The sequence below is a fragment of the Hyla sarda genome, chromosome 8 (genome assembly GCF_029499605.1).
Source record: "Hyla sarda isolate aHylSar1 chromosome 8, aHylSar1.hap1, whole genome shotgun sequence".
NCBI classification, from domain to species: domain Eukaryota; kingdom Metazoa; phylum Chordata; class Amphibia; order Anura; family Hylidae; genus Hyla; species Hyla sarda.
In genome coordinates, this window is record NC_079196.1 from 39,514,237 (window position 1) to 39,537,827 (window position 23,591).

Sequence of the window (23,591 nt, forward strand, 5' to 3'; positions counted from 1 at the left end):
AACATCTCAATCCCCATCAAAGTCTTACAGAAAGTAACAAGGTCACTTGCATATCTGTCCTTATGGGGTTAATGCTCTTTGCTACCTTGTAATAGACTGAAGTGAAGAATATAGCGTCAGCTGATCCTGATTTACAATCAAAACAAAACCAAGGCCAAGAGCCCCTTGTGCCCCTCCCTCCCCAGTATAAAAGCCCAGAGCAGAGCTAAATGGGAGCAGTCAACAAAGCAAAAGAGAAAAGTAACATGACTGTGACCAGGACCATGGCTAAGGAGGGGTGTGTGCAGGTTGCTGAACTTAAGGGAGGGCACCCTCCTGCAGGTGAGTTGGGGGCTTTGGTACTTGGACAATTCCTAATTTAGTGTAGTTTGGTAGTAGTGTGATTGCTGCTGTCCTAGTTGTATAAGGGGTTCCCAAATTTAAGGTGGCTAGGCTTACCCTGGGAGATCCCATTTATTTAGTGCAACTTCTATCCCCTTATGGTTGTAGAGCAGTGGCCCCAATTGTGGCTCTCCAGCTGTTGCAAAACTACAACTCCCAGCATGCATGGACAGCCAAAGGCTTGGAGTTGTAACTTTGCAACTGCTGCAGGGCCACATGTCTGGAACAGTGGTGTCATTTGTACCATGTCAAATAAAATCCATGTTGGTCAAGATGTTATAACTTAGTGGCCAAATCTCCCCCCCCCCCCCCCCCCCCCCCATGCTAATATTTGCAAGACCTGAGATTGTTTATTGGGCACAGTACTCACTGCATGCGTCACCCAAGATATATGGCACCTTTTTTGTTGCTTGTAGCATAGTGGTTGCAGTTCATGGGTTTTAGTCTAAGAAACAAAGTTATTAAAAATAAAAAAAATGTAGAAAACAAATTCTACATATATTTGGGATCCATTCTTTATGCTATTAGTTGTAACCTACATGTCTAGTACATTGGGCAGAAACTGCAGATGTGTAAACAAGTCCCAAGTTGCTGCTCCTCTTCTGTTATGACCCTGTCCAGCAATCCATCTGTCACTATAATTTCACCAGATGAGTGAATCCCATTCACACGCATCGGATAATGTGGATCCAAACAGACATGAGGTTTAGTCTAGGGTGGGGGGTAGGTGTTTGAGTAGTGCTGATCATTGCTTGTACCTGGTTATGCTAAAAATCTAAGTTTGGCTTCTGTGCAACTGTATTGTTTAACTATAAAATATATTGCAACCTCATCTCTCTATTTTTTTTTTTTTTTTTTTTTTTTTTTTTTTTGTGCGTCATTGATTTAAAAAAAAAAAAAAAAAAAAAAAGTTTGGTGCTTTGTAATGTAGCAGCTGCAGGGCAAAATTGTACAACTGCTTCAGATATGAGAACATTGTGTAACCCAAGGTGCCTCTGTAGTGAGATACAGTATACAAGATGCAGGGAACTACTACTACTGGAATTACTCCAATACTAGGCTGTACTGTATTCAGATTAGGATTGACTTTTACAGTCCAGATTTACCCCTAAAGACTGGATATTGCAGGGTTTCCATGACCAGGGTGCCTCTCCAGCTGTTGGCTGTCTGGGCATGCTGGGAGTTGTTGTGCTGCAACAGCTGGAGGCACCCTGGTCATGGAATCCCTGCAGTAATCAGAAGCAAACCCTACTCCTGCATATTTATGTCTTAAAGGGTACCTCTCATCAAATAAACTTTTGATATATTTTAGATTAATGAATGTTGAATAACTTTCCAATAGCATGTTAATGAAAAATATTCTTCTTTCTATTGTATTTTTCCCGATCAGTCCTGTCAGCAAGCATTTCTGACTCATGCTGGAGTCCTAAACACTCAGAGCTGCCAGCCTGTTTGTTCACAGCCAAATAGGCTGTGAACAAAGCAGGCTGGCAGCTCTGAGTGTTCTCCTTTGTGAACAAAGCAGACTGGCAGCTCGTAGTGTTTAGGACTCCAGCATGAGTCTGAAATGCTTGCTGCCAGGACTGGTAGGGAGACCCCTAGTGGTCATTTCTTCAAAGTGGAAAATTAAATAGAAAGAAGCATATTTTTTAATAACATGCAATTGTGAAGTTATTCTGCATACATTAATCTATAATATATCAAAAGTTTTTTTGAGGGGTACCCTTTAAAGGGTTAGTACAGTGCTGAAAAACTTATCCCCTATCCTAAGGCTAGGGGATAAGTTTCAGACCCCGCTGTTCTTATCCTATAAGGGACCCTGGCTCGCTGGCAGCGGGTGTCGTCCACAGCACAGTGGCAGCTGACACGCCCCTCAATACATCGTTATAGCAGAGCCAGAGATTGCCTGAGGATAGGGGATATGTTTTTCAGCACTGGATATCTCCTTTAATCTAGTGGTCTCTAAACTGTGGCCCTAAAGATGTAGTTGTGCAACTCAGAGTATGCCCAGACAGCGGCATGCTGGGAGTTGTAGTTTTGCTAGTGGGCTGCAGGTTGAATAACTTTGGGTTGAGGCATAATGCAGCCTTTAGGATTGGCTTCTGTGCTGTAGTCATAGGACTGAATAGACTCAATGTTTACCAACTACATATAGCAGACCACATGCAATCAGGGGGAGATGTACCAAAACCTGTCCAGAGGAAAAGTTGCTGAGTTGCCCATAGCAACCAATCAGATCACTTGTTTTTTAGAGGCCTTTTCAAAAATGAAAGAAGCGATCGCTTTGGTTGGTATGGGCAACTCAGTAACTTTTCACATAGGGGTTAAAGGGTACTACCATGGGAAACTTTTTATTTTTTTTTAAATTCACTCAACTGGTGCCAGAAATTTAAACAGATTTGTAAATTACTTCTATTAAAAAATCTTAATCCTTCTAGTACTTTTTAGGGGCTGTATACTACAGAGGAAATGTTTTAGCTTTTGGGATTTCTTAAGTCATAACCAGTGCTCTCTGCTGACCTCTGCTGTCCATCTTAGGAACTGTCCAGAGCAGCATATGTTTGCTATGGGGATTTTCTCCTGCTCTGGATAGTTCCTAAAATGAACAGCAGAGAGCACTGTGGTCGTGACAGAAGAGAAATCCAAAAAGAAACATTTCCTCTGTAGTATACAGCCCCTAAAAAGTACTGGAAGGATTAAGGTTTAAAAAATTAAATAAAATAAAAATAAATTTCCAAGGTAGTACCCCTTTAATAACATCAGATCCCACCACTCTCTCTGCAACACCTGTGGTCCTGCCATTCACCCGGTGGGTCACCACAGATAATCCACTGTAGAAGTCAGAATAGCTCTTAGACCAATATGGTTAGCAGCACAGACCCCTGATGTGAATGGGGCCTAAACTGTAGTTCAGTGTCATTTTTACCCATTCAGGCTGTTTATTTTTACTTTATATAGTTAAAGCTGGAGGAATGAGGGTCTCCAAAAAACAAGGAAATGAAGACACTGCTACACCAGAGAAAACAGCAAAGAAAACTTCATCTGAAAAACCAAGGTATGAAGTCGTGCATCGGAACTTGTGTGAGAGGGAGTGTATGCATCCTGTGTAACCCTTAAAGGGGTACTCCAGTGGGAAACATTTTTTATTTTATATTCCCCCCCCCCCCTCAAATCAACTGGTGCCAGAAAGTTATACAGATTTGTAAATTACTAGTTTTTACAAATATTAATCCTTCCGGTATACTTCAGCTGCTGTATGTTTTGCAGAAAGTTGTGTAGTTCTTTCCAGTCTGACCACAGTGCTCTGTCGGGATCTGTCCAGAGTAGTAGCAAATTCCCCCAAAGCAAACCTAGGGATTGAAAAAAACATCCATTAACAGTACCACACCTGTCCTCAGGTTGTTTGGTATTAACTCCTTAAGGACCACGGGTTATTCCATTTTTTGCACTTTCATTTTTTTTTCCTCCTCACCTTTTAAAAATCATAACCCTTTCAATTTTGCACCTAAAAATCCATATGATTTATTTTTTGCGCCACCAATTCTACTTCGCAGTGACATCAGTCATTTTACCCAAAAATCTACAGCGACACGGGGGGGAAAATAATCATTGTGTGACAAAATTGGAGAGAAAATGCCATTTTGTAACTTTTGGGGGCTTCCGTTTCTACACAGTACAGTTGTCGGTAAAAATGACACCTTGTCTTCTGTAGGTCCATACGGTTAAAATGATCCCCTACTTATATAGGTTTGATTTTGTCGTACTTCTGTAAAAAATCATAACTACATGCAGAAAAAAATTATACATTTAAAATTGTAATCTTCTGTCCCCTATAACTTTTTTTTTTTTCCACATATGGGGCAGTATGAGGGCTCATTTTTTTTGCGCCATGATCTGAAGTTTTTAGCGGTACCATTTTTGTATTGATCAGACTTTTTGATCGCTTTTTATTCTTTTTTTTTATTTTATTTTTTTCATGATAAAAAGCGACCTAAAATTTTATTTTGGACTTTGGAATTTTTTTGCGCGTACACCATTGACCGTGCGGTTTAATTAATGATATATTTTTATAGTTCAGACATTTACGCACGCGGCGATAACACGTTTGTTTTTTATTTACATTTTTTTTTTTGTTAATGGGGGGGGGGGGGGGGTGATTTGAACTTTTAAGGAAAGGGTTAAATCACATTTATTTAACTTTTTTATTTTTTAGCAGTGTTATAGCTCCCATAGGGACCTATAACACTGCACACACTGATCTTATACCCTGTTCACTGCCATAGCTTTGCAGTGATCAGGGTTATCGACGGTCGATTGCTCAAGCCTGAATTTCAGGCTTGGAGCAATCAATCGCCGAGGGGACATGCCGGAGGCAGGCAAGAGGACCTCCGCTCGTGTCCCAGCTGATCGGGACACCGCATTTTCACTGCGGTGGTCCCGATCAGCCCCACTGATCAGCCGGGAAGGTTTTACTTTCGGTTTAGATGTGATGTTCAACTTTGAACGCTGCAACTAAAGGGTTAATGGCGCGCGATACATGCTGGGACCGACCCGATATGACGTGGGGACCCAGTGTTATATCACGGGAGCCGGCCAAGGACTTAAATATACGTCCTTGGTCGTTAAGCCGTTAAAGTTCAATGAACCTAAGCTGCAATACCACACACAACCTGAGAACAAAGGTGGTGCAGTTTTTGGAAGAAATTAGCTCAGGTTTTCTATCCCTTGAGGAGTTATCCTGCCTAATAGAATTTTATTACCTAACATCAGGCTAGGCCATCCATATTAGGCTGGAGTCCAACTCTTGGCACCCTGGCCTTCCTGATGTTTTAACTGGCATCAACCTCTTGGGTGTTCAACAGGGCTCATGACTAATAGTGGGAGGAGGACGGTGTTGGGAACCAGAATAGGACATCAATTCTATAAGGGTACATTCCCACACGGCGTATTTTCCTACCCATTGACTTCAACAGAGAAAATAAAATATGCAGCAGCAAATACGCCATGTGGGAATGTACCCTAAGGCTGGATAACCCACAATGGGTGAGATTTATCAAAACTCAAAACCTGTGTAGAAGAAGTAGCGGAGTTGCCCATAGCAACCAGTCAGATCGCTTCTTTTTACCAAGGCCTCTGCAAAATGAAAGTGCTCCCTGGTGTGACACATTCGGCATAAGGTTGAAAGCAAGTGAGCCAAGGATCAACTCTCCTATGTCTGTTGTGCAAATTCCAGCACAACACGTGTATGCACTGTCATTTAAGGCTGCTGCACACTCATGCTCCAGGCGTCAACAATGGACTCCAATACCACATCAACCGTTGGCTGTCTGGGCATGCTGGGAGTTGTAGTTTTGCAACAGCTGGAGGGCCTACTGTAGGTATAGTATATTATACAGACCCCTGTCCATCCCAGAACCCTGACTCCTCTTCCCAGTTGCAGCAGGGACCGTCCGGTGAGGGTGGTCCGGGCCATCCATCCTTCCTGTAGTGTCCGGCGGCATTCCGGGTGGAGGGTGAACCGGTCTGGGCTGTCCTTCTCCAGGGGTCCTCTTCTCCGCTCCGGCCTAGTACGCTGCATAGATGCTACGTCCGCGTGCAGCGACGCACCTGACGTCTCGGACGTAGCGGCGTCTATGCAGCGTACTAGGCCGGAGCCTGCCCAGAGTGGAGAAGAGGACCCCCTGGAGAAGGACAGCCCTGACCGGTCCACCCTGAATGCCGCCGGACACTACAGGAAGGATGGATGGCCCGGACCACCCCCATTACGGGTAAGTTTAATAATTGTGTGTGTTTTTTTTTTTTTTTTTTTTTGACTCAGAGGGTGGGCAAAAAATCCATACCGTGAGGAAAAAAAACGGTATCCGGTTCATAACAGTATACCGCCCAGCACTACAACATACTACGCGTTACGAAACCAGACCGGCTTCTTCAGGTATGCCACAAATCGCATAGGGGAGATTTATCAAAATCTGTCCAGAGGAAAAGTTGGCCAGTTGCCCATAGCAACCAATCAGATGTTGTCTTTCATTTTTCAGAGGCCTTGTTAAAAATGAAACAAGAGAGCTGATTGGTTGCTATGGGCAACTTTTCCTCTGGACAGGTTTTGATAAATCTCGCCTATAATGCTCACAAATTTTGATTTGTGACATACCAGAACAAACCGTTCCAGTATCATATAACTCGTAGTATGTTTCAATAAAACTAGCTTTTATACCTCCTTGTATTACCTCATTGGCAGCGCCTATGATCCTCCATGGTGGTTGATGTGGGATTGGAATCTGGTTGCTATGGGCAACTTTTCCTCTGGGCAGGTTTTGATCTCCCCCTATAGAACTATTCTCAATTGCAGTAATGCAGGGGCATATAAAATACAAATCTGTCAAAGCGATGGGAACTCACATCTGTGTATAGACCCATGTAAAACCCTATATTAAAGTACGCTGCTAAAAAGGAACACTAAGAGAACGCATCCTAGATCTGAATGAACTAATCGTATGAAATACTTTCGTCTTTACATAGTTGAATGTGCTGACAACAATCACACAAATTATCAATGGAAATCAAATTTATCAACCCATGGAGGTCTGGATATGGAGTCACACTCAAAATCAAAGTGGAAAACCCACTACAGGCTGATCCAACTTTATGTAATGTCCTTAAAACAAGTCACAATGAGGCTCAGTAGTGTGTGTGGCCTCCAAAAGGGAAACTTCCCTAAAGTAACATGAGATCTTGTTGTACATACAGGAGAGAGGGTGATGGACCAATGCACAACCGGGTATTTTACTGTGTTAAGGATCTCTTCACACATAGTGACCCCTCGACCTACGATGGCCTCGACATACGATAATTTCAACATGCGATGGCCTCTGAGGCCATCGCATGTTGAAGGCAGCATCAACATACGATTCTTTGTAGGTCTGGGCAAACGCATAAAGGGCTATCCGGCAGCGCAGACTGATTCAGCTGCCACCGGATAGCCGTTTAAGGTGCCCTGTGCTGACTATCACTTGCCTGTCCTCGGGGCTCCGGCGCGTCCTCTTCGGGATCCCTGCATCATCGCTCTCCATCGACGTCATCACGTCGCTGCGCACGCCGTCCCATCATCCAATAGGAGCGGCGTGCGTAGCGACGTGATGGTGGCAACGGAGAGCGCAGAGGCCTTGCCAGAACATCGGGGACGCGGCGACAGCGATGGAGGGTGAAGGTCCGGAGCGGCAAGGACAGGTGAGTAAAACTTCCTAGGACAGTGGTCTACAACCTGCAGACCTCCAGATGTTGCAAAACTACAACACCCAGCATGCCTGGACAGCCAACGGCTGTCCGGGCATGCTGGGTTTTGTAGTTTTGCAACATCTGGAGGTCCGCAGGTTGAAGACCACTGTCCTATACTTTACGATGCACGGAACCCTCAACATGCGATGGTCTCAACAAACTATGGTCCGTTTGGAACTGATTAAATGGTCAAAGGACCACTGTACATTATCTTGCGCATATTTGAAGCTGCAGATTTCAATGTAAACAAAACGAGAGCACACCGCTTCAAATCCTGCACATCAAATATGCGCAGGATAATGTGTGTAAATGGACCCGAATAGTCTCTGCATGTGGATCTGATCTTCAAGAACTCGTTCCTTATTCAGCATCTTGTGTAATAGAGAAGAACTTAAGAACTTTATGACATTAAGACATTCAGCAGATCTGATGTTATTAATTAGCCCAGAACAGAACAAGTTCCACATGGTAATGTGTTATTAAGATATTACAGTTCACTGAGCCTTATGAGCTACAGAAAAGCTCTTGTAAAATCCAGTACGATGTCTTCTCTCTCCCCTGACAGCTCTGCAGTAAACATAACCAAGATGCAAGCCATGAATTTCCTTGCCGGAGCTCTAGAGAAGGTTGGTATCTGCCAGCGATGTTTTGGTTATTATGCAATCGGTATAGAAAACTTTCCACACTATCTATATCCTGGGGTTAATCATAAATATTGCCCTAATACACCTCCATGGACAAGCCATATGGGTGGACAAAAGCCGCCATGTTTTTTCATAATGACATCAAAGACCAGCATGCCTGAAATACCACACACAGCCTGCACAGGGGTGCAACGGTAGCAGTTGCATTGGGACCCCCAAAGCGCATATGCCCCATAAAAGACCAGTATTTATAATTGACACAGGCTTAGGGGTGACCCAATAACTACACATAAGTGTATTAGGGGACAGTACAGAGATCTCTCCCATGACTTATTTATACCCAGGACTGTATCTATAACAAGGGGACATCTTCTACGTATAGAGGGTTTCTACACCAGAACAGATGTGGGTTCTTTACTGTAAGAGCAGTGAGACTTAGGAACTCTTTGCCAGGGGAAGTGGTCATGAGGGACACGGATACATTTCTGGAGAGTAATATTACAGGTTATGGATACTAAATTTATGGGGACTCATGAACAGGATATTTTCCTATCCTAGAAAGCGGAGTTAATAGTATAGTAATTGTCCTAGTCTACCTAATATTTAAAAGCAGCTGGTGCTGGAGATTTCGGCTCTTCTGCTGCCATCAGATTACATTGTCACCCAGGTCCCCTGCCCATCACCCACAGGAGATTGGATTTGCTCTGATGTTAGTCTCCTCAGTGTAAGCTGTCTGGGTCTCCTGTAATGTGTCGCTGATAGAATGTCAAGAAGGAAAAGCTCTGCTCTGTCCATGGAGTGGAGCAGCTGCACTCACCAGTGTTGGACTTGTATAACAGGTATTGAGTCACACAAGGAAATGGATTTCACTTATCGGCCGTCTAGGAAGCTGTAGTCTAGAGAACTTCATGCTCCATATTAGACCGTCCAATGAGAGAGGCCTCATTGTGAGTCTGAAACGTTACACTTTGATGGGTGAATAAAGACCCTTTTTCTTGCAACCTTAGGAGTGCCACTCCTATTACCTGTATTTGAGACATAGTTTTGAGTCAGAACCTGAGGATCAGAGCACCAATTTTTAACGTTGTCATATTTACAGTGCTAGTTTTTCTTTTGTTGTTGACCTTTATAATTGGAGAGGAGCGAATTTACAGTAAATTCGATTTGTCACGAACTGCTCGGCAGTTGATGACTTATCTTGCATAAATTCAGCTTTCTGGTGCTCCCGTGGGCTGGAAAAGGTGGATACAGTCCTAGGAGACTCTTTCCTAAGAATGTATCCACCTTTTCCAGCCCACGGGAGCACCTGAAGGCTGAACTAATTTATGCAGGATAAATCAACTGCCGAGCCGAAAAGTTCGTGACAAATCGAATTTACTGTAAGTTCGCTCATCTCTCTTTATAATGAATGCTGATCGACCTCCTCCCGTCAGTGACTCGGCATACATCCTCCTGTATAGGACTATGGATTATTGGGAAAACGCCTCCGGCTGCTCTTCTTTTTTTGCAGTTATTGATAAAACGGCCAGGAATGTTTCTATTATCATGGAGGTTACTTGTATACAGAAGCATTCTCTGAGAACCCCTGGTGTGCTGAGCCTTGTGACGCCCTCATGGGAAGATGGAATAGTGACTATTAGTTGCATACAGGGCTCAAGTCCTGCAGGAACGCATGGGAACTGATTCCTGCTAAGGGGCAGTTCCCACACTTTTTTTTTGTGTGTGTTCTACAGTGCCTGGTTTTCAGCATGGGGTTAGTGATGTCACATTGCTTTATTGTAATATTTAAAAAAAATCTCTAAGGTGTCTCACTAAAGGCTGCACAACTTTTTTTGTGCAGCCTTTAGGGACCAGAAATTTTACTCATTCTGGGAGTTGTAGTTTTGCAACAGCTGGAGGCACCCTGGTTGGGAAACACTGCTCTGAGCTATCAAACTGGCCACCTTCTCATGGTACAGAGAACAATCATTGGACAGCAGATCCTTTCTGTCCTCTGCACTGATCATGGGTATCTCTGCAGGTAGGGCCAGAAGAGAACATGTATCTTCCATATGGAAAGCAAAAGGATGCACTTATGGCACAGAGGCTGGCACTTTTTTTTTTTTTTTTTTTAGCAGAAACTACACTGCTGTGATTTCTACTTTAGGACCTGTTTGCATGTACTGTATAAGCTGCAGATGTTATGCTGTGTACATAGTCAAGCACTGCATAAAATCTGCAGCATATCCTTAAACGACTTGGTAACAATTTCTCTTAGATTGCTCCTATGTCTTCCCTGATGCAGACAATGGCTGGTATTCTATGGGTCCCCACTAGCATTATACGGATGCAAGTACTAATACAAACTGCGCTAAGTAGGTCACAAAGTCCATGGTCAAAATTCAATGTGACCCTACCCTAAATCTGCAGTGTATAGGCAACAAATTGTCATGCTGGAGATTTAAAATATGGGGGAGAGGATGAATTTATTGTAACTTTTCTTACCCAACAATGCCTAAAATATATTCCTCCCCCCCACATCTGCAATGATTGATCATGTGATATAGCAGCCCTTGAAAGTGGTACAATCTAGTGATGGCTTTAACTATTCTATATTGGCATAATCTCTTCTAGTTCACTAAAGTCAGTGTTTTCTCAGTGTGCCTTCGGCTGTCCAGGCATGCTGGTAGTTGTAGTTTTGAAACAGCCAGAGGCACGGGTTAGAAAACGCTGGCTAAAAAAATTACCAGCAAAGGATCTGTACCCAAAATACATCTGCTCTTCTGACTTGTTAATAAATACCTGTATTTCCAATAAAATGACATTGCTATTCCTCCTGAAGGGGTGTGAATATAATTAAGTTATTCCACTGTTCCTCTTATCAACACAACAATCAGAACTGATGGAATGAACTGTTTACATACACTACCAGGAGGAATAACTGAGGAACTGTACACAACACCAGAGCATCTCTTCTAAAATTCACAGGAAGTTTTTTTTTTTTTTTAAAGGGGCTAAGATGAGAAAAATGACATGCTGGCCAAAATCCACACCAGAAATCACTTTATGGACCAGTGTTGCTTTTTTCTGGGAAGAAACTCTATATTTAGTAATCTGCTACAACCAGAAGTGTAACTTGTGGGCCCCATGTCTGTCATTTATACTAGTGTCTTATGGGGGTACAGGTGCTTTGGGGCCCAGATGTGACTGCTGCCTCTGCACCCCCTATAGTGACGCCCCTGGCCACAACAATAACATCTGGGTAGAATTTCAACATGGTCCTGAGTAGTCGTACACTCGATATGGGTGCAAGGCGTTTCTTGTGTCTATAAATAACCATTTTCTCTTCTGTTCCCGCAGCTCAACCACGAATATTCTGCAGAAGAGGCACAGATGGTCCACCAGAAACCCAGACCCACAGTGGAAAAATTCATTCTTCCCAAAAGACTGTACATTATCCAGCAGCCCCGCAGATGTTAGATCACCAATCCTGCAGCTGTATATTGGCGGCCCACTAATAAGCCAACCTTTTGTTTAAATAGTTTTGTATCAATAATAAAACTCTTCAATTCCATTAAGGTGTTTATCTATCAATTCACTAAGTATAAAGTAATGCCAAAAACTAAAGCGCCTGGCACTGGCTTAACCATCACTGTGGCGATCTTCACAGATGTATACATGGCGATGCCAAAGTTGGTGTGTGTGAAGGGTGTCGGTAAATGGTATAGCCCAGGGGCAAGGTGCTAACCCCCTAATGTTCGTGACGCCAGAGTGTTTTTCCCTGTAACTTTATGGCCTCCAGGTGTACTGGATCTGTCTGTGTGCTTAGCTCTTATCACTCCTGCTGAGGAACAGCAAAGAGAATTGTAATGGCCGCCACTCTTATAAGGGAGGGGGGGGGGGGTCAAGCTGCAGGTTAGCTGGTGCTCTCTGGGTAACACATCAGGTGAACACATGTGACTAACTCAAAGGTCCTTTTACACGTATATTGCATGCTCACAATGGAGGAGACGCTGCAGCCCCTAGGACACAGATGGACTAAACCCGAGAGGGCCTAAGCACTGTACAGGACTAAATCCCGTACTGGGACATCACATATATAGACAGAACTAATATAATTTTATCAAAAATGTACCTGCAACTTTGCTTCTACATTGGACAGTTCCTGACATGGTCAGACTGGAAAGAACTACACTTCCTCTGCAGCATACAGCAGCTAAGCACTGGAAGGATTAAGACTTTTATATAGGAGTAATTTACAAATCTGTAGTCACACCCCCTCCCATAGACTTGCATTGAGGGGGTATAGCCATGACATCATGAGGGGCGTAGCCGATCCTCCTCCCACAGCATGAAAACAGCATTCAGAACATTTTAGTGCTCAACGCTGGCCAGTGGAGTGCCCCCTTTAATGCTTTTTGCCAAGATTTGTTTTTAAATCTAAGTGTCCATTTAAGTTAAATGTCCTTGCTAAGGATGGAAAGTTCTGCTTTAACATAGGATTGTATGCAGAGCTGGATTTTGTGTATATACTTGAGTAAATTCCACACATCTGCATGAATTCTGCATCCGCATTGGTTCAGTGCAGAAGTTAAGAACTCTGAACATTTCCACACGGACGCCACATCAATTCAAACAGATTCCACATCTCTTCTTCACAGCCACCTGGGACTCCTGCACTGCTGCGGTACTACTACAACTACCATCATGGAACAGACTTGTTTCCATGATATGAATAGTAGCTCCCCGGTTGCAGGGTCTGCGGGCAGCTGGGGCGACTACTGTAGAAACAGTTTTATTACGCCCACCATGGAAAGTCTGTTCCATGTTGGGAGCAGTAGTATAGGGGCTGAGGGATTGATCGCATCGGGTTTCACGTCTGAAACCCGATGCAGTCAAAAGTTATTAATCGGTGGGAGTGGGCAGCATGTCGGCTGCACTGCTCCATGGTGGTTTATTTATTTATTTTTTTTGTCAAAAGTTCAAATTCTAATACCCCGCCGGGAGCCCTGAATGGTCGGCACCAAGTAGCCATTCAGGGCTCCCGGCTGGGTTTTTAAAATTGAGTGGGGATCAGGTTTATATAGATGGCCGGCCGGGGGAATTGCCTATATACTTACCGGGGGCAAATTATTTACTCACCACCACCCAATCCCCCTACCCTCCCCCAACACGTGAGCCCGCATTTACAGAGCACTGTTTGTCCTCACTGCTCACAGCACAGGTCGCCGCTTGTCCTCACAGCACAGAGCAGCGCTCCCACCTGTCTGACAGGTATGGAGCTGCACTGAGCTGATCATGTGCTCGGCCAGCAGTCTGCTATTTCAGACTCACTGCCAGGCCGGTGTGAGTCCGAAAACAATGCAAAAGCTTACGGCTAGGGAGACCCTTAGTGGCCACATATTTTCAAAATGTAAAAAGACATGGAAGCATTTTTTTCCCTTTCCTAAGTTCTATTAGAAAGTTGTTTAATATGGAATTATCTTTAATATATAAAAACCATTTTTGATGACAGATACTAGAACAATGAATTCCATATCTGAGGAGATGCTGCCTCATCTGGACAGAACTGAACTGCCGCCCAGACATGTCATGTCACCAATAGAAATCACTCATGTATTACTACATGCCACAGGTCCTCTTTAATGTCACCTTTGGGACCTATAGGAAAATGTCCCCCCCCCCCCCCCCCCCCCCCCGTCCCCCCCCTCATGGTCCCTGACTGCCTCTAGGGCTACACGGTGACAGTTCTTTGCAGTAAAATTGCAAATGTCACAAAAAGGAAGTCCTAAAACTGGAAGAATCTTATTTTTTACAAGGTTCCCCTTGTCCTTGCTCCTCATATAGAAACAGTGAGGAACAGTCAAAATAAAGCTGTAAATGACATTCCTCTCTGCTGTGTATTCTCTACATTTTTCATGCTGTTTCTTTGACATGTATACGTGTTTATTGCTTGCTGTGACATCAGTATATGTTGTGATGTATAATTCATGTGGTTACAATGTGATTTTATCTTAGATCCAGTGCTGACTGACATCTACAAATAGGACTGTGCAGAGCATAGAATGACCACTAGAGGGAGACCTCGCCTAACAAATCTCTTCTATTTTCTGATAATGGCGCAAAATCTGACCTTGGAGCTGTCTGTGGAAACCTATTGGTTAGAGCGGTGCCACCAGATCTAGAGTTGTGTGTATGATGTAGAATGGGGGCTGTAAGCGTGACTGGAGGGGTGCAACCATGTTTTCCACATGCCACTATTTCAATGAAGTTGTGATACACAATTAGTTTAGGAGCAAGTAGTAGATTGTCACTAGTCGCTGCCCTTAAGGGGGTACTCCGGTGGAATTTATTTTTTTATTTTTTTTTTAAATCAACTTGTGCCAGAAAGTTAAACAGATTTGTAAATTTCTTCTATTTTAAAATCTTAACCCTTCCAGTACTTATTAGCTGCTCTATACTACAGTTATTTTCTTTGTGAATTTCCTTTCTTTCTGACCACAGTGCTCTCTGCTGACACCCCTGTTCATTTTAGGAACTGTCCAGAGCAGGATAGGTTTTCTATGGGGATTTGCTTGTACTCTGGACAGAGATGTCAGTAGAGAGCACTGTGGTCAGGCAAAAAATGACATTCAAAAAGAAAAGAACTTCCTCTATAGCAGTGTTTCCCAACCAGTGTGCCTCCAGCTGTTGCAAAACTACAACTCCCAGCATGCCCGGACAGCCAATGGCTGTCCGGGCATGCTGGGAGTTGTAGTTTTGCAACAGCTGGAGGCACACTGGTTGAGAAACACTGCTCTATAGTGTCTAAGATGTCTGATCGCGGGGTCCAGTCTCCACCCCCTCCTGCGATCTCCATGCAGCTCCTGATGTTCTGAACGACCGCCCCTCCCATGACATCAAGCCACGCCTGCTCCATTCATGTTTATGGGAGGGACCCCCCATTGTCTGATTTGCTAGCGCCTTGTGGATCTGTGCAACCACCATTGTTGGCAATGCAGTCTGCGCAGAATTCCGCTGAAAGAATGAACATGATGCATGAATTTGAGTGGATTCTGCATAAAGAATTCCAGAATTTAAATTCCCGCAGTTGATGTTTCTGCCATGGAAATCCTTTGTGCGGTGCAGCAGATTCCCACTGAAAACAATGGGAGTCTGCTGCAATGACATTCCTGCAGCATTCCACTCAGAAATCGTGTGAATGGGGCTTTATAAACCAGAAAATATCTGACAATTTTGGTCAGTATTTGTAGCCTTTATAGAGGAATCCGGTGGAAATGTGTTTTTTTTTATTTTATTTTATTATTTTTTTAAATCAACTGGTGCCAGAAAGTTAAACAGATTAGTAAATTACTTTTATTTGAAAATCTTAATTCTTCCAGTACTTATCAGCTGCTGTATGGTCCACATGACTTTGTGTACTTCTTTCCAGTCTGACCACAGTGCTCTCTGCTGACACCTCTGTCCATTTCAGGAACTGTCCAGAGCAGGAGCAAATCCCCATAGCAAACCTATCCTGCTCTGGACAGTTCCTGACATGGACAGAGGTGTCAGCAGAGAGCACTGTGGTCAGACAGAAAGGAAATTCAAAAAAAGAAAATAACTTCCTCTGTAGTATACAGCAGCTGCTAAATACTGGAAGAATTAAGATTTTTATATATAAGTCAATACAAATCTGCTTATCTTTCTGGCACCACTTGATTTTAGAAAAAAAATGTTTTCCACCGGAGTACTCCTTTAAGAAAAAAAAAAATGACATTTCCTACAGAAAAATGCTTGAAAATGATAAAAGCTTTAAGGCTAAGAAAACTGCTTTGTCCCTTAGCAGCCAGATCCTTACGTATCAATCACATTGTCAGATGTATCACGTGTCATAGGTTGGGTAAAGGTTGAGGTACACTTTAGGTGTCAGGCACTCCTTTTTTGGCCATTATATGCCAAATTTAGCTTTATTTTGTCATATAATTGAGTGCGTATTTTGGCCTGTATACAGGGGTGCAGCACACATACTCAACCACTATGTTTTGCACAGGAAGACAAGGGATCCCAATTCTCGGGATTGGTAGGGGTCCCAGGGGTCAGACCCCCATTGAACAGACACTCTGCAGAATACAGTGATCCCTCAACTTACAATGGCCTCAACATACAATAGTTTCAACATACAATGGTCTTTTCTGGACCATTGTAAGTTGAAACCAGACTCAACATACAATGCTACGGACAATCCAGATCTGTGCAACGTGTCAATGGCCGGAAGAACCGACCAATCAGAATGGGCATTTTACTGGTAAAACCCCTGTATTACTGAAGTGTATGCACTGACTGATGTCTGGTAGCGCCCCCTACAGTACAGGGAGGTATTACATGTGCTGTAAACTTTACAGGTGCCAGGGTTAGCTGCTCCTTTGGACACCAGGTAAGGGCGACTCCATTTAACTTTTTTCAGACATTGCATGTACTGTACAGGACCCTGAAGAAGCTCCTGTCCTCTACATGGACCAGTGTTTCCCAAGCAGGGTGCCCCCAGCTGTTGCAAAACTACAACTTCCAGCATGCCCGGACAGCCTTTGGCTGTCCGGGCATGCTGAGAGTTGTAGTTTTGCAACAGCTGGAGGCTCCCTGCTTGGGAAACACTGACCTAGACAGTGATTACAGCTCCCACCGGATCTTTCTTTCTTTTATATGTAAGGATTTGCTTTATCTATATTAGTTATCTACTTATTTTTCTTTAATTCTCACTTTTTCCTATTTTTGGATGACACGTTGCTGGCTTCAGAACCAATTACCAGGTTTCCATAGAGTTCTGGTCTCAACATACAATGGTTTCAACATACAATGGTCGTCCTGGAACCAATTAATATTGTAACTTGAGGGACCACTGTATGTGATAAATTCTTAATCTTGAGATTGACCTTTTTAAAGACTCTTTGGATCTACCCAAAATGTGACCCTGTCATGATTAGAATAGCACATTGTGAAATGATGAAATCTAGATTGTGACCATTAGGGGGCGACAGATCATTAACATTATAAAAATACTTAGGAAAAATGCTTTTGGCGCCCTGAGAGCTGAAATGTTACAGGGTGAAAACAATGCGTCCTAGGCCTAAAGTTTTTTTTCCCGTAACTTTCCATAATTGTTTTCCTGTCCATTAAATGATAACCAAGTGGTGATGTGACGGTAAGTGACCACTGCTCACCAGTACATGACGTAATGTACAGGATCGTATCCAAAGAGTATGTTCACACGGCAGATTTTTTGCAGAATGTCCGCCACAGAAAATATTAGAAAGCGTTTGGCTTGTCAAGGTATGAGAGAAGTTGTTGGTCGTGGTTTTGCAACAGGTTGGGGCTCTGACCTAGAAAATACCCAAATACAGGAAACTTCTTTTATTTAAAGGGGTACTCCAGAGAAAAAAAATTTTTTTTATATATCAACTGATGCTATAAAGTTAAACAGATTTGTAAATGACTTCTATTTAAAAATCTCAATCCTTCCAGTACTTATCAGCAGCTGTATGCTCCAGAGGAAGCTGTATAATTCTTTCCAGTCTGACCACAGTGCTCTCTGCTGACACCTCTGTCCATGTCAGGAACTGTCCGGAGCAGAAACAAATCCCCACAGCAAACATATCCTGCTCTGGACAGTTCCTGACACGGACAAAGGTGTCAGCAGAGAGCACTCTGGTCGGACTGGAAAAAACGACACAACTTCTTCTGGAGCATACAGCAGCTGATAAGTACTGAAAGGATTAAAAGTTTTAAATAGAAGTCATTTACAAATCTGTATAACTTTCTGGCACCAGTGGACTTAAAAACATTTACTTTCCTCCAGGTTACCCCTTTAAAATGTACGAAGCCATATTCTCGCCCACAGCTGACGGAGCTGGGAGTTGTAGTTTTGAAACAGCTGGAGGAACCCTGGTTTGGAAACACTGCAGTAAAGCAACCAGAATAATGTAATTGATCAAACCAGGAAAACATCTTTCTTTAAGGATAGCTAATAAAATAAGCCATAACATCCATGAGGGACACTTATCAATGTTTGCTTATGTATTCCTTTTGGTGTTCCCCAACCAGTGTACCTCCAGCTGTTGCAAAACTACAACTCCCATCATGACCGGACAGCCTTAAGGAAGCATCTTTCCACTGGGTTCAATAGTAGCTGTAAAATCTGTGGGGGAGATTTATCAAAACCTGTGTAGAGGAAAAGTTGCCCAGTTGCCCATAGCAACCAATCAGATTGCTTCTTTCATTTTGCAGGAACCTTGGTAAAAATGAAAGAAGAGATCTGATTGGTTGCTATGGGCAACTCAGCAACTTTTCCTCTGGACAGGATTTGATACATCTCCCCCAGTGTGTTTTTGTTCCCACTATTGCGGTGTTTCCCAACCAGTGTACCTCCAGCTGTTGCAAAACTACAACTCCCAGCATGCCCGGACAGCCGTTGGCTGTCCGGGCATGCTGAGAGTTATAGTTTTGCAACAGCTGGAGGTACCCTGGTTGGGAAACACTGCACTAGCGCAACCAAAATAATGTAAATTTGGACCCAAAAATTTAATGGTAAACATAAGCCTGAGCCTCCAATGTTTTTGGTGTTTTTTTTTCGGACTGTACCGGACCATACCCTATGTTTCGTGTGTATGGTAACAACTAGAGATGAGCGAACTTACAGTAAATTCGATTCGTCACGAACTTCTCGGCTCGGCAGTTGATGACTTTTCCTGCGTAAATTAGTTCAGCCTTCAGGTGCCCCCATGGGCTGGAAAAGGTGGATACATTCCTAGGAAAGAGTCTTCTAGGACTGTATCCACCTTTTTCAGCCCACAGGAGCACCTGAAAGCTGAACTCATTTATGCAGGAAAAGTCATCAACTGCCGAGCCGAGAAGTTCGTGACGAATCGAATTTACTGTAAGTTCGCTCATCTCTAGTAACAACCCACTAAGACCTAACGTGAACAGTCTGGAGCACACATGGGTTAAGTAACACCCAGATGTAGTATTATAGCGAGAGGTCTGGGGCAGCGTAATGGGGCATTGAATAACCAGTGATCCGGTAAAGCCAGAGGACAAAGGCCGGAATGATCTGGCTCGTGTGTGAACAGTGCAGACACTGCAATAATGAGATTTTTTTTTTTTGCCTGTTTACAGTAAAGGGGGCGATGCACACTATTGTAGCCGCACAGCACTGTTTACTAGGAAATGTCCTCGCATTTACCTTTTTTTTTTTTGAGCACTGTTTACTAGGAAGCGTCCTTGCATTTACCTTTTTTTTTTAGCACTGTTTACTAGGAAGCGTCCTTGCATTTACCTTTTTTTTTTTTTTTGAGCACTGTTTACTAGGAAGCGTCCTTGCATTTACCTTTTTTTTTTTTAGCACTGTTTACTAGGAAGCGTCCTTGCATTTACCTTATTTTTTTGAGCACTGTTTACTAGGAAGCGTCCTCGCATTTACCTTTTTTTTTTTTTTCATGTCAGTCTTTGAACATTTGGCCAACTGGAATTCCTCCGATATTCCAGCAACAGATCATATCTCTGAGCAAACACCAGTCTGTTTCCTCTCGATATAAATTTGCGCCGAGCTTCACGTGGAGAGCCGAGAGAGGTTATTCTGTAAGAAGTTCTACAAATAGAGAATATGCAAACAATCTACTGATCTGAACACACAATCCCGCAGGGTATCCCAGCTAGGAATCATTTGTTGGAAGCCGTTAAGCGTTTTCAGTTGCCCGCCCTGGAGCTACGATCTTCATAAAATGTTAGGAAATTGGGTTTTATAACAAAATCATAAAATACTGTACTTACATTATAATGTATATTTCCCCTAGAGACGTATTATGGATCATCATATGGTGTTTGCTTTCGGCTGATATTGTACTTACAGAATCTGAAACCCCATCGAAGCCAGGAACGTACATAAGGGGGCAGTTTGATGGTTTATTTTACCCTCTTATGCCCCTTTGTCCTGAGGACGCTTATATAGTTGTATGGCGGATTACGTACAGCTAACATGCTTACAGAGAAAAGCAAACTTCATCCTCTAGGCTAGAGGTAGCTTTATGCCTTCAGCCACTAGAGGTCTGGAGCACCTCTTTGTAGGTAGGATCATATCATTCATCCTATGCATGTGCATCCAAAAGGAAGAGGCACTCCAAGACTTCTTAGCTGCCACTGGCCATGAAGATAGGAGAGTGGTGGTGACTGCTGGGGAGCTGGTAGAAGAGATGAGTATGTTTTTTTTTTTTTTTTTTTTTTTATTGTTTGGTTTTACTGGGGGCTACAGGGGGCAACTACCTACAGTACTGGGGGCCAATCTACAGGGGGAACCTAACTACTATGGGCCTAACTGCAGGGGAAACGACCTTCTGGGGGCCTATGTACAGAGGGAACCTAACTACACTGCTCAAAAAAGTAAAAGGAACACTAAGATAACACATCCGAGATCTGAATGAATGAACTAATCATATGAAATTATTTCATCTTTACATAGTTGAATGCGCTGACAACAAAATCACACAAAAATTATCAATGGAAATCAAATGTATCAATCCATGGAGGTCTGGATATGGAATCACACTCAAAATCATAGTGGTAAACCGCACTACAGGCTGATCCAACTTTATGTAATGTCCTTAAAACAAGTCAAAATGAGGCTCAGTGGTGTGTGTGGCCTCCACGTGCCCGTATGGCCTCCCTACAACGCCTGGGCATGCTCCTGATGAGGTGGCGGACAGTCTGTGATGCAACGTGGCGTTGGTGGATGGAGCGAGACATGATGTTCCAGGTGTGTTCAATCTTATTCAGGTCTGGGTAACGGGTGGGCCAGTCCATAGTATCAATGCCTTCCTCTTGCAAGAACTGCTGACACACTCCAGCCACATGAGGTCTAGCATTGTCTTGCATTAGGAGGGACCCAGGGCCAACTGCACCAGCATATGGTCTCACAAGGGGTCTGAGGATCTCATCTCGGTACCTAATGGCAGTCAGGCTACCTCTGGCAAGCACATGGAGGGCTGTGCAGCCCCCAAAAGAAATGCCACCCCACACTATTACTGACCCACCCCCAAACCGGTCATGCTGGAGGATGTTGAAGGCAGCAGAACGTTCTTTACGGCATCTCCAGACTATGTCACGTCTGTCACATGTGCTCAGTCTGAACCTACTTTCATCTGTGAAGAGCACAGGGCTCCAGTGGCGAATTTGCCAATCTTGGTGTTCTCTGGCAAATGCCAAACGTGGACCTATGGACGTCGGGCCCTCATACCACCCTCATGGAGTCTGTTTTTGACCGTCTGAGTGGACACAGGCACATTTGTGGCCTGCCGGAGGTCATTTTGCCGGGCTCTGGCAGTGCTCCTCCTACTCCTCCTTGCACAAAGGCAGAGGTAGCGGTACTGCTGCTGGGTTGTTGCCCTCCTATGGCCTCCTCCACATCTCCTGATGTACTGGCCTGTCTCCTGGTAGTGCCTCCATGCTCTGGACACTACACTGACAGACACAGCAAACCTTTTGCCACAGCTCGCATTGATGTGCCATCCTAGTTGAGCTGCAATACTTCAGCCACCTGCAGAACCACTCCTTTATTGGGGGTGTCTTGCTAATTGCCTATAATTTCCACCTGTTGTCTGTTCCATTTGCACAACAGCATGTGAAATTGATTGTCAATCAGTGTTTCTTCCTGAGTGGACAGTGTGATTTCCCCGAAGTGTGATTGACTTGGAGTTACATTGTGTTGTTTGTGTTCCCTTTATTTATTTATTTTTTTGAGCAGTCTGCTTAGGGCCTATCTACAGATGGAAACTATCTACCAGGGACTGATCTATAGCGGAAACCTAACTACTGGGGGTCTAACTACAGGAAAACTACCTACTGGGGACTATCTATAGGGGAAGCCTACCAAGTAGGAACTATCTGCAGGGGGAACCTACCTACCACTCCACCCAATTACCTAACCAATTTATTCCGTGGGACACCAAGGTGGACATTATTAATTGTCTGAGGCACTACAGGGGTAAGGTAAGAAGAGGCGCTGGAAGAAGAGGTGCTGGAAGAGTGTAGAGCCTAAGATGTTTGGCTGGCAGGTTCTGCTTAAATTAGTCGGGGCTGGTAGAACTGTCATGACGGTCTGGGCCTGATGCAGATGCAAAAGGACAAGTGACTGACTCTTATGAGGGAAGATGACACCTGTAAGTCTCGGGATGTAACTGAAATCACTTATATGGTTTTCAGAAACCGCAGAGCTGGTGTCTACCATTGTATGGGAAAATATTGGTTTGTGAACATTTATTTATTTATTAATTAACAATTATATACTTGTGGTCATAGTGTAGTGGAATTATTATTATTTTTTAACCCTCCTTGAGAAAATCCTGTGTACACCCCTGATGGCAGCCACTTCTACTTAGTGACATCTGGGGTGTTTGTAATGCTGCGGGTGTTGTCAGTAAATTAGGAAGAGTCTGAGAAGCAGGGTATGAATATTTAAATTCTATGGCATTTAAAGCACAAGAATGCGCTTCATCATACACCAGAGATACTCCTGTAGATTTCTTGCTCCTTCTCTGAAGTTTAACACAATAAGGGCTCATTCACAATACGGAATTTCCGCCCAGATATAATATGTGCCCAGCAGGCGCCATCTGAAGCCATCTGTACTAAGACTGCTAAGGCCACATTCACACTACGTTTCGTTCACTTGAATGAACAGACCGGAGTCATATAGTGACTCCGGATGGCTCATTTTTGCCCAGTATCTGGTATGCTGCGGTGTTCAGTCCGGCCAGAAAACCAGAGACGGGGCAAAAATGAGCCATCCGGAGTCTCTATATGACTCCGGTCTCTTCATTCAAATGAATGAGATGGGATATGGGAGCGCCCGGTTTTCCCATCCCCCAGCCGGATCCGGTCCCTGTATGGACAAAACATAATGTGAATGCAGCCTAAGACATGCTCTGTCTCCCTTGATGGCAATGCACTGCCAAGAATGAGTCCAGAAATTGAATTACTTATTCTAGGTGAATGGGCCCTAAGGATTAAAGGGGTACTCCAGAGGAAATAACAACATTTTATGGTAGCAGAAAGTTCTACATATTTGTTAATTACTTCTATTTATAAATCCTAATCCTTCTAGTACTTATCAGCTGCTGCATACTACAGAGGAAGTTCTTTTCTTTTCAAATTTCTTTTCTGTCTGACCACAGTGCTCTCTGCTGACCCCTCAGTACATGTCAGGAACTGTCCAGAGCAGGAGCGAATCCCCATAGCAATCCTCTCCTGCTCTGAACAGTTCCTGACACACTCCAAGACTTGATC

At 43.6% G+C, this 23,591-nt stretch overlaps 1 protein-coding gene across 1 annotated transcript; it reads left to right on the plus strand.

Annotated features, from left to right (window-relative positions):
• Positions 1-47: 47 nt before the first annotated feature.
• On the plus strand, positions 48-11,853 carry DAPL1 (death associated protein like 1). The gene is made up of 4 exons (XM_056535049.1): positions 48-321; positions 3,340-3,436; positions 8,222-8,282; positions 11,640-11,853. Exons 1-4 carry the CDS (start codon positions 210-212, stop codon positions 11,757-11,759), a joined length of 390 nt encoding a protein of 129 aa, XP_056391024.1. The 5' UTR covers positions 48-209; the 3' UTR covers positions 11,760-11,853.
• Positions 11,854-23,591: the final 11,738 nt, after the last annotated feature.

Bases quoted from the DNA above. Each gene is read 5' to 3' on its own strand.
- DAPL1 (XM_056535049.1), top strand. From the start codon at position 210: ATGGGAGCAGTCAACAAAGCAAAAGAGAAAAGTAACATGACTGTGACC. The intron at 322-3,339 runs GTGAGTTGGGGG...TACTTTATATAG, and splicing joins GGGAGGGCACCCTCCTGCAG to TTAAAGCTGGAGGAATGAGG. The intron at 8,283-11,639 runs GTTGGTATCTGC...CTGTTCCCGCAG, and splicing joins TTGCCGGAGCTCTAGAGAAG to CTCAACCACGAATATTCTGC.